The sequence below is a fragment of the Callorhinus ursinus genome, unplaced genomic scaffold, assembly GCF_003265705.2.
Source record: "Callorhinus ursinus isolate GAN/ISIS: 27379988/994484 unplaced genomic scaffold, GSC_fseal_2.0 scaffold1, whole genome shotgun sequence".
Classification (NCBI taxonomy): domain Eukaryota; kingdom Metazoa; phylum Chordata; class Mammalia; order Carnivora; family Otariidae; genus Callorhinus; species Callorhinus ursinus.
The window spans coordinates 120946116-120961416 of NW_027397063.1; the positions used below are offsets into that span (position 1 = coordinate 120946116).

The window sequence follows — 15301 nt, forward strand, 5'->3', positions numbered from 1 at the left end:
GGAGTAACCTTGAATGAAGTTTTTAGTTTTAACGGTTACCTTTTGATAGACATATTAATCACCAAGAAAATGTTCACTTATTTCCTGAAAGTGACTAGGGGCAAAGGAAGAGCTGGCCCCCATGAATAAATTTAATGGATCAGTGGTAGACAAAAATGAAGTGACTTTACATTGAGTAAGCATGACACCTGGGATGTAATTATAAAGTTTAAATGCACATTTTCTCATTTAATCTTGACAATGATCTTTGAACTAGGTGCTGCTATTGCTCACATTTTATAGATGAGAAAATTAAACAGAAAAGTTAAGCAACTTGTCCAAGAAAAAAATGGCCATTGAAGGATTGGTAGCCAGGCTCTCTGTCTCCAGAGCTGCCTCCTAGCAACCAGATAGCTTTCCTTGTCCTGGTGAAAATCTAGAGTTTCTGTTTACCATAGATAGTTACACAGACCCACAGCCAACCCACTGGGCACATCTACAAAAATAGAAAAAAAAATCATCCTTCTTTCAAGATCTTTCCTTCCATCTGTTGGAAAATGTCAAAATAGACTAACTTTTAAGAAGGTATTTACTAACTTCTGCAGTAAAAAGTTTTCATAATAAAGATCTAAATCTTCAAGGCTCTTCGTCCTTTATACACCTGTACCACAGCATTTGGAAGCCTGAAGGCCCTATTGCCAGGCAACCAACACCTGTCAAATAGTTTACTTCTTTGAGACAGGGTCTCTAACCTATGAAACCAGTGAGATTGTAAACAATGGCCTTTTCCTCATGCCACAGCATTCCTATTTGCAAAGTGGGCATGGGCTCTGGGGCAGGGGGTGTGGAGGATGGGGGGTGGTGTATGAGACAAAAGGCTCTCAGATGTCCTGTTTTTCAATCCACAAATCACAAAGAAATACCTGATGACTGTGAAAAGTTCAATCTGAAATCTAGAGGCACAAATCTAAATTCTCCTACCAGCCCCTGGGGATGTAAACAGAGATTGAGGAGAGTGTCAGCAAAGAAAGGGAAGGAAAAAATATGAAGGACACATTAAATACTTACTGCTCTCACCCCCCGAGGTACAGATGTTGCGAACTATCCTTTTTTTGACCTTTGTCAGTTCATCAAAGTTATGAACCGTTAGTTTTTTATCGGCAGTCCCGGTGATCTGAATGAGCTGCTGATCATCCACGTCCCCAATGCCCACAGAGTAAATGTCAATACCTTTGTGTCTCAAGTCTTCAGCAGCTTGGGCAACCTCATCTTGGGACTGGCCATCTGTGAGGACCAGCAACACCTGCGGGGTACCTGCATTTATCCGGCTGCCCATGTCTGGCTGGAAGTAATGCCTCACATGCCGGAGTGCAGCGCCAATGTGTGTGTATCCAAAGATCTGCTGGATGTTTTCAATCTGAAATGATATCTCCTTTTTGCCTATGAAAGTACCCAGTGGAAATTCTGGCCGATAGGTATGGCTAAACTGGGCAGCACCTATACGTACTCTGTTGACACTGACATCAAAGTCTTGAACAACAGATGCAAGGAATTCCTTCATCTTCTTGAAGTCATCTGGATGAATGCTATTTGAACCATCCATGAGGAAAACAAGATCTACTTTTTCAATTTCACAATCTACAAAGAAGAGGAAAGGGAATAACAACAACAAAAATCAGGTTATTTTTTCTTTAACCTGGCCAGTGCAGATTATGTGTTTGTAGCTATATAGAAATGTTATTTCTGAAGACGGTTTCTTATCATATGCCATCCAGTGGTCACATTAATTGAGAGGAAATAAAAACAATCCATTCATAAAGGCACAAACAACTCACACATCCCTTTAGGTCTCTCTTGGGATTTCCATTTGGTCTTTTTTTTTTTTAATTTTTTAAATTTTATTTTATTATGTTAGTCACCATACATTACATGTTCCATGATTCCTTGTTTGCGTATAACACCCAGTGCTCCATTCAATACGTGCCCTCCTTAATACTCATCCCCAGGCTAACCTGACCCCCCACCCCCTCCCCTCTAGAACCCTCGGTTTGTTTCTCAGAGTCCATAGTCTCTCATGGTTCATTTGGCCTTACACTATTTTCTTTTCAAAGATGCCAGAGAAATGGGGGTGGTGCCACAGAAAACTCATTCTTACCTGCAGTGTAGCCTTAACCCTTCCAGAAAGCCCAGTGACGGTAGTAGCACAGCAAGAGAAAACAAAATAGCACACAGCCACTTAGGGACTCAAACAAAAAGACAGATGGTCTGTATGATTCACTTGGCCTCAATGGCTAGTTAAGCCAAGCAATACTTTTCTGATTATTATCAGGGCGAACTGAGGTTTTAAAATCATGCCTTCCAGCCTATATCGTGTCTGTTTTCCTCTCATTCAGTTCGCTTGCTGGTGCATATAAGCAAAAATAGGTACTTGAGAAAAATATTTTTGGGCAATGCAATATAGTTTAGAGATGCTTGCTTTGTATTAATACAACAAATACAAAACAAAAAGAACAGGAAAAACCACTGCCAATGAATGAGTTATGCTTGGCACATGCTCATGTGTGTTCTGGTAAACATTATCATTTCCTTGAATTCCCCCAGAGATCTCACCATTGACTTAACTTAATTAATTCTTGTTAGCCTAAGATTAAAGGTATCAGAGATTCCCGCAGTCAAGATAAGCAAGGAAGAGATAAAGAGAAATATGGTAAATAGATCATTTAGGAACCAGTTAACTCATTGAATTCCTGTTTCAGTTTCATATAAGGGAAATAAAGCACTTTTTTTTTTTTTCTAACACACCCAAGCGAGAACTTTCAATACAGAAAATCAAGGTCAACTTCTGCAGCAGGCTTAAAAGGACAGATTGAATTTTAGGCACAGGCCAACAGAAGCTAAGATTTGTCCCAGTTTTCAGTGAGACCCAAACAGATTTCATTAGTTTTATGAAAGAAAAAGGTAGGAGCTGTCTTCTAAGGAGGCAAGACATATGAAAGCCAGAAAAGTTAAATAATTTTTATAAGGAACTATACCCAAGATGTTGGAATCCTGGATTAATAGCAATTCATCTAATAATACTTAGTTATTTTAGTAAAACACACCTAAATAAAAAATACTAAGGAATTTTAAAAAAAATTTTATTTAAAGTCAATCAGAGAAAGACATGTATCATATGACCTCACTGATATGAGGGATTCTTAATCTCAGGAAACAAACTGAGGGTTGCTGGAGTGGTGGGGGGTGGGAGGGATGGGGTGGCTGGGTGATAGACATTGGGGAGGGTATGTGCTATGGTGAGCACTGTGAATTGTGCAAGACTGTTGAATCACAGATCTGTACTTCTGAAACAAATAATGCAATATATGTTAAGAAAAAAAAAGAAGAAGAAGATAGCAGGAGGGGAAGAATGAAGGGGAGTAAGTCGGAGGGGGAGACGAACCATGAGAGACAATGGACTCTGAAAAACAAACTGAGGGTTCTAGAGGGGAGGGGTGTGGGGGGATGGGTTAGCCTGGTGATGGGTATTAAAGAGGGCACATTCTGCGTGGAGCACTGGGTGTTATGCACAAACAATGAATCATGGAACACTACATCAAAAACTAATGATGTAATGTATGGTGATTAACCTAACAATAAAAAAATTAAAAAAAAACAAAATAAAGAAAAATTTAATTGACAAATCTTACCTACTTTTGAAGAGTTACATACACTCGCTGACACATCTGAAAATATCCCCTTCAGGCCTCCAAACGTCTCCACAAAGAAGTACTTGTCACTTGATCCTGCCATGGCTAGCAGCTCCACGGGATTAGCACCAGCAATCCCCACAGCCAGGACAAGAATGCCTTTGTCCCTCAAGGCCTTGGCTGTGGCATTGAGCTTATCAGCATCATGGGATTCCCCATCGGTGATCACAATGAGGACTTGGGGGACCCCTTTTTGCAGACGGCTGCCTCGGGCTTCACTGAACATGTGGTCTGAGAAGCCTAAGGCCTCGGCAGTGTAAGTATTGCCCCCCATGGGCTGGTCCTTCTGGAGCACCGAAATCACCTCCCATTTTGTGCCAAGGTCACCCAGATAAAACAGCACCTCTGGGTCATCAGCATACTTCAGAGCCCCAAACCGGACCTGATTCTTGCCAACATCAGCTTTTTTCACCAAGTCAACCATAAAGTCTTTCATGATATTATATTCATCATGGTCAATGCTTCCAGAGCTGTCAATTACAAACACAACATCCAAAACTTCAATCCTCTTGCATTCTAAAAGAGGAGGAAAAAGGAAAACCACACGAGATTAGCTTTGGACATCATGGGAGACTCTTCCTCCCACACCTGTTTTTTTAATTACCAGGGTCTTGTCTGCATGGGATCAAGCTGTACATTAGAATGTCCATTCCCTGGGTAACAGACAATACACATACGTTTGTGCTGCCAGTATGTAGAAATAGTAAGGTAAGCTTTTAGGACAAGGCAGACATGAAGCCTACTGTAGGAGGTATGAGGGGGGCAATAGTCACAGGATCATAGGAATGAACACTTCAAATGCTTTGGACAAAAAGGAAAAAATAGAATTCTGCAGAAATTCTCCTGTATAGTTTCTTCAACATGTGCTTTCATGTACACAAATTCTTTTTTTTTTTTTAAGCCCAGGGAGGAGATTTTATTCTTAAGATAAACCTTCAGGAAATGACCACATGAAAATGAATTTGGCAACACTGTATATTTTTCCCACAGTTTTATGATAGCTAATTCTTCAAGGTTACATTTCCTCCCTTTTTAACTTTCCTGAACATTATCTATTTTCATTGTTGGGCCTCATCATAGAAATAAGCCCAATTCACACTTGGCCTAACTCAGTGGTCCTAGCATGACACACCTGTTAACTTTTCAAACTTTGGGTCAATGGCATGGAAAAGTAAAGCAGGAAAGACCCCACTAATACTTAATCCATGTGTGTGTAACATATTCTATCTAAAGGTGCAGAGTTCCAAATTCCAACTCATTCATTCTGGAGAAGTGGAATGTCAGTTGGTTAATGATTTAGTCCTTATGTAGCACAGTCTCTCTATAGGCCTTGGAAAGGTATGTTCCAAATATTAACTCACCAGTTCTGGAGAAATGAAATGGCAACAGAGTAGCCATCTTCCCTAGAGGCTCATCCTATTTCCTTCCTCTGCCAGCCACCTGCTTGCTATGTGGCAGGGCTGTTGAAAACTCTAGAGCCAATGTAACTACCCCACTGACTAGAGGCCAGGTTGTACATAGCCATAAACCAAATTCTCAAGAAAGGCTGGTTCTAAAAAAGAAGACACTACATCTCTCTGGCTTTTGGCTACCCTGAGGAGCCTCCCTGGATTACCCAAGGGACTGGGCGGGGGAGGTAGATTTCTCAGTGTTGGCACACTTTGAAGAGTTCAGATTCGTTCTGCGTAGAATTATCAGGAAATACAATCCAGGTATATTTTTCACAGAGCACAGGCTACCCACAATCACCAAACCTTCCAGTGGAAATTGAACAGAACTGTGATTTGAAAAACATGGTTCCTCTCTTTCCTCAAAACTCCGTTAAGATCCATCTCCTTCTTTGGGCGCCTGGGTGGCTCAGATGGTTAAGCGTCTGCCTTCGGCTCAGGTCATGATCCCAGGGTACTGGGATCGAGTCCCACATCGGGCTCCTTGCTCAGCAGGGAGTCTGCTTCTCCCTCTCCCTCTGCTTGTTATCTCTCTGTCTCTCTCACAAATGAATAAATAAAATCTTAAAAAAAAAAAAAGATTCATCTCCTTCGTAGAGATTTTTCAAAATGTCTCTGTCATCAAGGCCCATGGATCATAGTGTAAATCAGTCCCTTACATTTGCTGAACTTGTTTTGTAACTTGTATGACTCTGCAGTTTCATGGAAGGAGGATGGGGACTATACTATTTACTTCCTTTGAGGCATCCATGGTTCAAGTTCCCATACTATACTCCTCTTTTAATATCACAGTGTTTTTACCAACATTATCTCAGTTTATAGAAGTATTGGTTTTCAAATATTGTAAAAACAAACAAACATCTACATTGGATGTTAGGTCAAAGGGGAGCCACCTTGCTCGGGAGGTTATGCTCTTGTATTGCTTGCCTCACATGGAGCCCAAGGACACAGGTTCTAGGAGGCTGGCCCCTTGCCTCCAGGTGGACAGACTCTGTGGTATAATTCATGCTCTAGAGTTCCCCATGGGATTGGGCTGAAGCTATACTCTAGCTGAGACCACCTCCTTGCTTAAGTCCTACACGTGCCCCATCCTGCAATCCTTACTCCCCTTCTGAAAATGCCTCTTCAATAAATCACTTCCACAAGAACCCCTGACTCAGCTTCTGCTTCCAGGGAATCAGACCTAAGATATCGCCTTAAGGCTCTCTGCCTACAAAAGGGAAACAATCTAGGTGGACCAAAATTGCTCTATATTAATTCAACAGTTCTGTTGAGGAAAGGAGCATTTTTTAATATGTAGGTCAAAATCTACTAGGATGAACATTTCAATTAAGCAAAAAGTTTGCAATGTTCAAATAGTATTCTACTTAATTCCAGACATAATGGCTAACATGGATGTATGTTTGGATAATCCCACTAGTGCAGGACACCTACCTTCACGGGGGCTGCATATTCCAAAAACAAGATCATCTTCAATGTGCTGCAGAATATCAAAATTCTCAACATAAAAAACCATCTCTGGCCTCCCGCTGATTTCCTCGAGCTGGGTGACATTGGAACCAAACACCCCGACAGAGTAGATAATTATGCCTTCTTGTCGAAGTGCTACTGCTGGGTCCTTGACTATGTCCTGAGCTTCACCGTCAGTGATGAGGATGAGAAACCTTCTAACATTGGGCCGGGCCCCCTTGGCAGGGCTGAAGTACTGAGACACAAAGGTCAGGGCACTACCAGTCAAGGTGGTTTCTCCAATATGAGTCATCCGGTCTATTGCATCTGAAATCTCATTTTGGGACATATATCTGTTGAGCTGAAATTCCTCCTTATTGATGTCGCTGAACTGGACTACACCGATTTGTACCCGATCTGGCCCAATCTGAGATTTGCTCACCAGGTTTTTCATAAATGTTTTCATTTTGATGAAATTTTCAAGTCCTATACTGCCAGAACTGTCCACCAGAAACATGATGTCCGCTTTCATCTCTTTGCAGGCTGTATGGGAGAAGGCAAGAAGTTTACTCAAGGTGGCTTCGGGTAAAAAGATTAATGGTAAACAAGAAAATCCAAAACACAAATAATTCTATATTGAAGTTAAGTGTGAGCTTGGTAAGGATTGCTAGCAAGTAAATAAAGCACTGAAGGCAATAAAAACAAGACTACTCTGTTATTTGTTATTAATATATAATTCAGGACATCTTCAGCACTATTGACAATTTGGGCTGGATGATTTTTATTGTGGAGGGCAGTCCTACAGTATCCTATAATGCATGGACATTTAGCAGTATCCCGACCCCTACCTGTTAGATACCAGGAACACTCACTCAGTTATGACAACCAAAAATTTCTCTAGACATTGAAGATATCCCCCAAGGTGGCCAAAATCACCCCTGGTTGAAGACTACTGATAGAGTTCTAAAAGGTTTCATAAAAGTTTTATTAAAAAGCAATTTAAATAACCTGAGGTACTCCTTCAAAATCAGAAATCATTTGCAGTGTCTAATTATAAGTCTATCCTAGCAGGGATTTGTGGGAAGAGGCTAATCAATATTTACTAGGGAGAACTCCTTCAAACATCTTTCTTATGCTTCAGATATTAATTAGAACAACACTAGAATGGGCTCCTAGTTTTGCTCTGGAGAACAAACACAGCTACACAAGTCAACAAACCTTGACCTGGAAATTTATGCTGTTTGTCTAAATAAGGGATATCATACCGCAGGGAGGTAACTTATGAGCTGAAGTCAAAAGGTAAAACTACCATGTCCCCTACCTTCTTCAGCACAGATTTCTTGAACAACTTGGTTTCTTATGTCTTTCAAAGCATCGAAGTCATGCACGTAGTATACCCTCTTCTCCTCGCCTGCAATTTCTCGCAGTTGTGTTTGGTTGGCCTCCTTGACCCCAATGGCATAGACACGAATGAGTTCTTCTCTCAGTCTGTTAGCAGGCTCCAAGATGCTATCCTTGGACATGCCATTCGTCAGGACAACAAGATGACAAGGCACTCGGTTTCCTCGCTGCTTCTTTGCTTTTTGCAAAAGCCCTAGTGTGAAATTCAGGGCTGCCCCCATGTTTGTGTTCCCACCCATCTGCCGGATGTTCTCGATGGCCTTTCCCAAGTCGTGCTTGTTAGTGTATTTATTGATCTCAAATTCCAAGTCCCAGCTGTCAGCGTACTGGACAGCCCCAACCCGCACCTTTTGGGGAGCGATGTTGAACATCCCTACCACCTCTGACAGGAAGGTCTTCATTTCGTGGAAGTCTGTGGCCTGGGTGCTTCCAGAGCCATCAATGAGGAGATAAATGTCTGCTTCTTCAGTATCCACACAACCTAAAATGGAACCAGAAAGTTGGCTGTGGCCCTGAGGCAAGTGTGAAGAAGGAATGGGAAGAGATGGGAAGTAGAACAGTGCAAGTGTCTTCAGACAGAAAAATGGAAAATAGCTTCCAGGCGTAAAAGATACTCTGCTAGCCTAATGTAGGGAAATCTTAGCATCACGTGGGCCAAATGAATTGCTTCTGACAGTTTAAGACTATTTGGATAGTTCTCGGTCATGAATCAGAGCAAATCTGGATACAATAAAAGATTAGAAAGAAAACTTGAAGATGATTTTTACAAGTTACTTTCCTCATTAGTGAATAACTGCTTAGCAAACAGGCAAGCGGTATGCTGGGAAACAGAAGGTATTTAATGGCATATTGTGGACAGAGGAGCTTTCTTTTTTGAAAACTTGAACAAACTACTCCTCATCTACTCCTAGCCAATTCACAAACCTAGGGGTATCGTCAATGGCCTTATTTGCGTAGAACAAGGACGCTTTTATAGTAAACATGCTAGAAATTTTTGTTGATGAATGTATACATATATACGCACACATAAATTATATAGTACGCATGTGTATATGTGAAATATTTAAAATGCATCACTCTCCGTCTCTCCAAACTCACAGATAGCAGAATAGCATTTCACAACAAATCACTCAGTCCTCAAACCAAATCATGCTTCCGGTTTCTTCTCCAAGTTGGAATTTGAGGATAGTGGGAGAAAAGGAGGGAAAAGTTCAAAAAGAAAAAAAAGTAAAGGCAAGAGCAGGGGAACACAAGAGGCAAAGGAGAAAAAGGAAAAAGTAAAAGGCAGAAATATAACAAAGGATGGTGCTCTGGGGTGTTTAGAAGTCATGAAGAATCCTGGTAAAGCTGCACAAAAGAGCAAGTAAAAAGGGAAATCCCTCTTCCCCATTCCAGCACCTCAATGGCTTTCATTCTCCCCCAGTTTACACTTCCTATGAGCAAGCAAAGGTAGGGAATCAGGAACTTATTCTCCCTACCCACAGCATCCCCTGCCAACCCCTTCTCTACGTAGGATACCTGAGAGACAGGAGACAAGAAAAGGCTCTGAATCATTCTTCTCTCAGCTAAGGACTTTACCGGATTTGAGAGTTTCAGTGCGCTCTGAAAAAACAGAGACTGTGTGTGTTATCTGGTTCCGCAGCTTCTTCAGAAACGTCTGGTTGTGAGCGGCCAGGTCAGAGAAGGTTTTCAGTTTGGACACGTGCTGCTCGGCAGGGTGAGAGGCGATCTTTTCTAGCTGGCTGTCGCTGGCCCCCTCGATGCCCATGGTGAAAATGGTCACGCCCTCGCGCCGGAGGTTCACGGCTGCCTTGGTCACGTTATCCTCTGAGGGTCTGTGGGTCACCAGCACGGCAATCTGGGGCACCCCCTGATTCTTCCGACTGCCATTGCGTGCACTGAACACTTCCTTCCTGATCTTTCTGATGGCAGCTCCTGTGTAAGCCTTCCCAGCCCGGGGAGAGAGGTTCTGAATATTCTGGAGAACCTCTGACTTATTTACGCCCCTGCTGAGTGAATTTATCACTTTTGTCTCATTGCTGTAGGTCACGAGGCCAACCCTCATGCAGTTTTCCTTTATGTCAAGAGCAGATACACTCTCTTCCAGGAATTCCTTAAGATATTCAAAGTTCTCCTGGCTGTCATTGACAGACACATCCAGCAGGAACACCACATCTGCCACAGACGGGCCTTGGCAAACTGCATGGACAAGGAATGAACAAGCACAACTTTAGCTGGAGGTTTGGCATCTCTGCTCAGCATTACAAGGCACAGAGAACAACTACCAGAACCTGGTTACACACTTAAAGAAAGAAGGCCGTGCACAAAAGGATCATGAAGCTGAGATCACAAGGTCCTAGATTCAAATACTAGACCTTAGCTCAACTCCCAGCTTTAATTGCCTTATCTGTAAAAACAGTATTTATCTCATGAAATTGTGATGGGGATTACATGTGATAATGTGCTTAGCATGGGGCCAGGTACATAAAAGTTGCTCAGTGAACAGCTGTTACTGTGATCATAATTAAAATGTCATTAAAATCAATAGGTAGAGTCCAAATATTCTTGTTATGGTAATGGGCTAGCAATTGCACTTTCCATTATTTTATTTGGGAAAGAGGCTTATAAGAGGATTCATATTTTCCTAGAATAAATAAGAAAAGCATTCTCCATTATCAATTAGACAATTATACTGTCTCGTTCAAATGGATTTAACTGGCAATAATGTGAGTTTCCTACGTTACTTATTTATACTTGCACAGTTTGAGCAAATTGTTTTTTACTGGCTCTCTCCTGCCCCTCACCTGAATGATGTTCATAAACACCTGGCCATTCTTATTAATACAAGAGGACAGAGCCGGACAGCAAGTTGGAGGTGGAAGAGAACCCAGGGAAGCTGAGCAGCAGGAGGGAGGCAGTATGGGGCTGTAGCTCTGAGGGCCTGGGGAACCCAGGGGCCTGATCTACCCAATTTCAAATGGCAGCCTGGCCTGGGGCCAGGCCATGTCACCTCAAAGGATCCCTGCAAGCTTCTCTCTGTAGAAGCAGGAGTTTGGTCTACCTGAAGTTGTTTCTAGCCCTAACATTCCATGATTGTGTTATGTGGTTTCAGCAGGCAAGGATTTCTTTAGGAAAATTTACCTTTTAAATGAGCCAGGAATAAAACTACATAGCAACAAAAGCCCAGGGAGGCCAAAACCTCCGAGATAAGCTGGGTGTTAGGGAGGTGTCCCTGAATTTTAAGATGTGTCGATGACATGCAACATAAGTGAGACATAGAAAGTCAAGACTTGTGGGTTCACTGGATTTACAATGGCCACAATCATTGGGTCCCCTTGAACATATGAATATTTAACATCTGAAAACGCAGCCCGGCTTTTGGGGAAAGGGGTGTTCATAGTTTCAATCCTCTTCCCATACTGATTTTTCAAAAGCATTTAAATTTAATCATCATTCCTATACATGTGCCCTAAACCCACCTTCTACAAGAATATCATCAGCTGCTCCATCCCTGTACTGGGTGGCTTCCTTGATGATCTGTGTCATGTTTTGGGAAAATGTGCCAAGGTCCCTGACCGACCGGAGCTTGAAATGGAACTGAGCAGTGGCCATGGCCTTCAGCTCCTCCTCAGAAGCATCCTGCAGCCCCACAGAGACGATCCTCACCCCATCTCTCTGCAGGGCCTTGGAGGCCTCTTCCACGTCATCCTCAGACTCCGCGGAAGCCAGGACCACCAGAATTGGGGGAAACTGCTTCCTGTCCCTCCTGCTGGCCGGTGCAGAGAAGTAGGTCCTGTGAGCCTCCCGGAGAGCGCTGCCCATCCTCAGGGAGCCGCCAATGAAGCCGAAGTTCTTCTTGAGGTGGTTCAGCATGGGGTTCCTGCTCTTGAAGGTGCTCAGCTGGAACACACTGTGGAGCTGGTCGCTGTACTGGCCCAGGGCCACACGGTACTTGTGGGCCTCTATGGGCAGACTGCTGATCATTTTGTTGATGAACGCTTTCACAAAGGGGAAGGAGTTAGTTCCCAGGTGATCAGAGCTGTCCACCAGAAACACGACATCTGCATACTCAGGGCCTACAAACCCAGAAACATATAAACAAAGCAAAAATTTTAGAAATTTACTACCCCGTTGAATGCCAACCATTTGTAGAAAAACTTACTCTCCTTTATTTGTATGTTTAATACCTTCCCAATGAACTGAAAATAATAGCCTGAAATTAACATTCTCTCAAGAAAAGAAATCTCTATTTCTTGGGCTGATTCCTTCCATACACCCTCTCATTTGAACTCATCACAAATTAAGCATTACTTTTGTATGGAATTAATTAGAAATAGATAAATTTACAGAAGTAAAAAAAATCCTGGGTTTTTATACCTTTAGTGGCTGATTCACCCCCCCTTTTTTGCTTTTAGAATTTGATCTCCATTTATATCAATAAAAATTTTAATTGAGAATCACATTGCTTTGAATTTGTTAGAATGGAGAAATCTGAATGATACTCTTTCATTGTGATTCCTCTTTAAGCAATGCAACAGTGATCTGATTAACTTACATCCTATTAGTTTTGTATTCCCAAGTGTTAAATTGATGTTTAAAAAATACCTAAAAATCACAAAAATGTGTCAAATTTAAAGTTCTTTATAATATTTTTTGATGAACCATATGAGTAAACATTATAATTGGTCAATTTACTCTTACATAAGTAAAACTTGATAGAAACCAGAATGCCTTAAGCTAGGAAGGGGATTATAGTCTCAGTTAGTAGTAACATCATAATTTTTATATAGGAATACAATATTTTGTTGAACTTTTAAGGCTGCATTCAATGCCAGTTTCAATGCTAGGTATACAAAATGAGATTTTTATCTGATAGAGAATCACTGGGTTTAAGCACAAAAATGTTGTTTATTGGTGATCTGCTGGTTTGAATTCAGAGTTCTCCCCACTTTAGTAGAAGATCTATTTCCTGTCTGGGGAAGAGAGGGAACGGTCTATCTGTTTGATGGTGTAGCTTTAAGAAAATACGGTATAATGGAACAAAGAACCGAAGTCCTGACTTTGTTATCAGCTAACTCCACCCACTCTGTCAAACCATTCAACATACTTGGGCCCCGGGTTCCTCACCTTTAAAAATGAGTGGATTCAACTAGAAAATATCTACAGTTCTTTCTCATTCAGATTCTGATGAGCTGAAGTGGTTGTGAGATAAATTCTAATGAAATTAAAGTAACTTCTACCTCTTCCTGTCTACAATTGCTAGGAAACAGGCGTTGGCACCCCACGTGTGATTTCGTTCTCTTGATAGCAGTTTGATCAAGGCATAGAGGATAATATTCTTTCCTGTCTTGTAAAGAACCTAATTTCAACCAGTTTGAGACTCCTTTGATGACCATATACCCAGCAGTGACTTTAAGGGAAGAAATAAGTGAGGGTGAATTAACAATGTCTTCCAAGAGAAGGCTGGAACCCCTGTGAGGACTGTCAGGGGAGCCCTGCCCAGGATGGCTTGACTTGTGATCAAAAGTGATCTTTCTATTCATGAATAATCCCCCACTCCTCCTGTGGAGAAAGGAAATGTAGACAACTAGCACATGAGATAGAGTCATGTTCTGATATGGTCCAACATTATTTCTGAACCATGGGACAGTGGGGGAAAAGCACTGCTTCTCTTTAAAAAGCTTAATATCAAGCCCAGTGAGATAGCAAAGGAACATGTTTATAGAACAAAGTCTAGTTTCTGTCTTCAGAAGGTCTTGACTTGCTTCCAAGGTCAGAGTCCTTGAGAAAACTGTGAAAGCCAATATAGGTGGCCTCGGACATGAAGTGGCCAGTGTGAGAACTCACTATTTAGAGGCGGTGGTGGCAGTGAAGGGTATGCCAGTACTTTGACTTCATGTCCACTGGACAAAGACTACTGACAGACAGCTATGGAGCTTTCTCTTCAGGGCAAAAGCACTTCCTTTACAATAAGCAAACATTTTAAACTGGAGCAAAATCTGGATACTTAACTAAGACAATGTTTTGGCACAAATGAGCTAGGAAGAGACATGCCAAATTTTCCAGGCCTGAATCTAATATTAAAAGATAGGATTTTCATGCAAACTCCCAACAGACCTCGCAGGGGTTGAAATCGAGGACAAAATAACAGCTCTTATATCTTTGTATCATAACCAAGGAATAAGGTCCAGAAACAAATGATCTTTAAAGGAACACAGGTTGACATAAAAAAGAAATTGAGCTACTATCCATACCTTTACCACCATCAAAATCAAATAAAAGCAAAACTCTTAACTTTTAAGTAGGTCAAATCATATTATCTATTTTCCATAATGAAAATTAAGGAAAATAATTCTTTCCTTTTTTTTTTTTTTTTACTTACCAGGATCTTTGTTCGTAGAGACATGGGAACAAATTATTATGAGGAACAAAATCAGCAGCATTTTCATATTATGACCTAAAATATTTTCCAACTTGAAATCTGAAAGGCAAAAATATAAACACCTAAAATTGTTGTGGATATTATTTTGGAATCAAGACACACACATAGGAGCACACAAAATTTTATAGCAAACTGGATGCAATAGAAGGCAGAATCCCTGAGTTTCTGATCCGTGAAGTACCTTAGGGAAAAAGATCCACAAGCATTTACACAATCATAAAAGTTTTTCCTGGTCTAAGACCCTGTAGAAACATGAAATTTTGGATTTCAATGGAGGTAGCCGGATGCATTCTAGTTCCAACAATATTTTGTGTCTCTATTACTCATTTTCCCCATACCCTAGTGTTACCCTTGGTCCTTTCACTGCCAAGACAGTTCAGAATTCATGGCTGGGACACAGTCTAAGACTTGATTTGTAATTTCTCTATCATGAACATGTAGGTGTGTTTCATATTTGAGCAGTAAGTATTTTTAGATTTGGTCAAAATTCCTTGTTTTTTCCTTTTCCTACACTAACCATTTCTCTTTATCCTTAAATTTGAGAGAAGACATAAAAGTAGTGGCCCTCCATTTTCCATAATGATATCTTGCTCCTCCAAATGACTCAGTTTGCACCAATTTACTTCCAACTACCTAGAACTGTGTGAGGCAAGGGTTTTCCAATTCTACTTTGACTTAAAGCATTTTCAGCCATCTAGAATTACTCATTTCATAGAATGAAATAAAATATTAAAGATACTGAAAATAAATATTTTTATGAAGCAAGTTGGGTTCATTTATTCATTCATTCATCCACTCAGTGAAAAATCAATTGATCCATATTAATAAACTAGTAT

The 15301-nt window shown here is 41.1% G+C and overlaps 1 protein-coding gene across 1 annotated transcript in view; it reads right to left on the reverse strand.

The window, feature by feature from the left end:
- The window catches only part of COL6A6 (collagen type VI alpha 6 chain), a 105664-nt gene extending 91198 nt beyond the window's left edge, over window positions 1-14466 (reverse strand). The window contains exons 1-7 of the mRNA XM_025867218.2: window positions 14406-14466; window positions 11503-12099; window positions 9602-10222; window positions 7944-8504; window positions 6608-7165; window positions 3666-4241; window positions 1048-1617 (exon numbers count right to left, since the gene is read on the reverse strand). Coding sequence (XP_025723003.2) covers window positions 1048-1617; window positions 3666-4241; window positions 6608-7165; window positions 7944-8504; window positions 9602-10222; window positions 11503-12099; window positions 14406-14466 — 3544 coding nt within the window. The remainder of the gene's footprint in view (window positions 1-1047; window positions 1618-3665; window positions 4242-6607; window positions 7166-7943; window positions 8505-9601; window positions 10223-11502; window positions 12100-14405) is intronic.
- Between the last annotated feature and the right edge of the window lie 835 nt (window positions 14467-15301).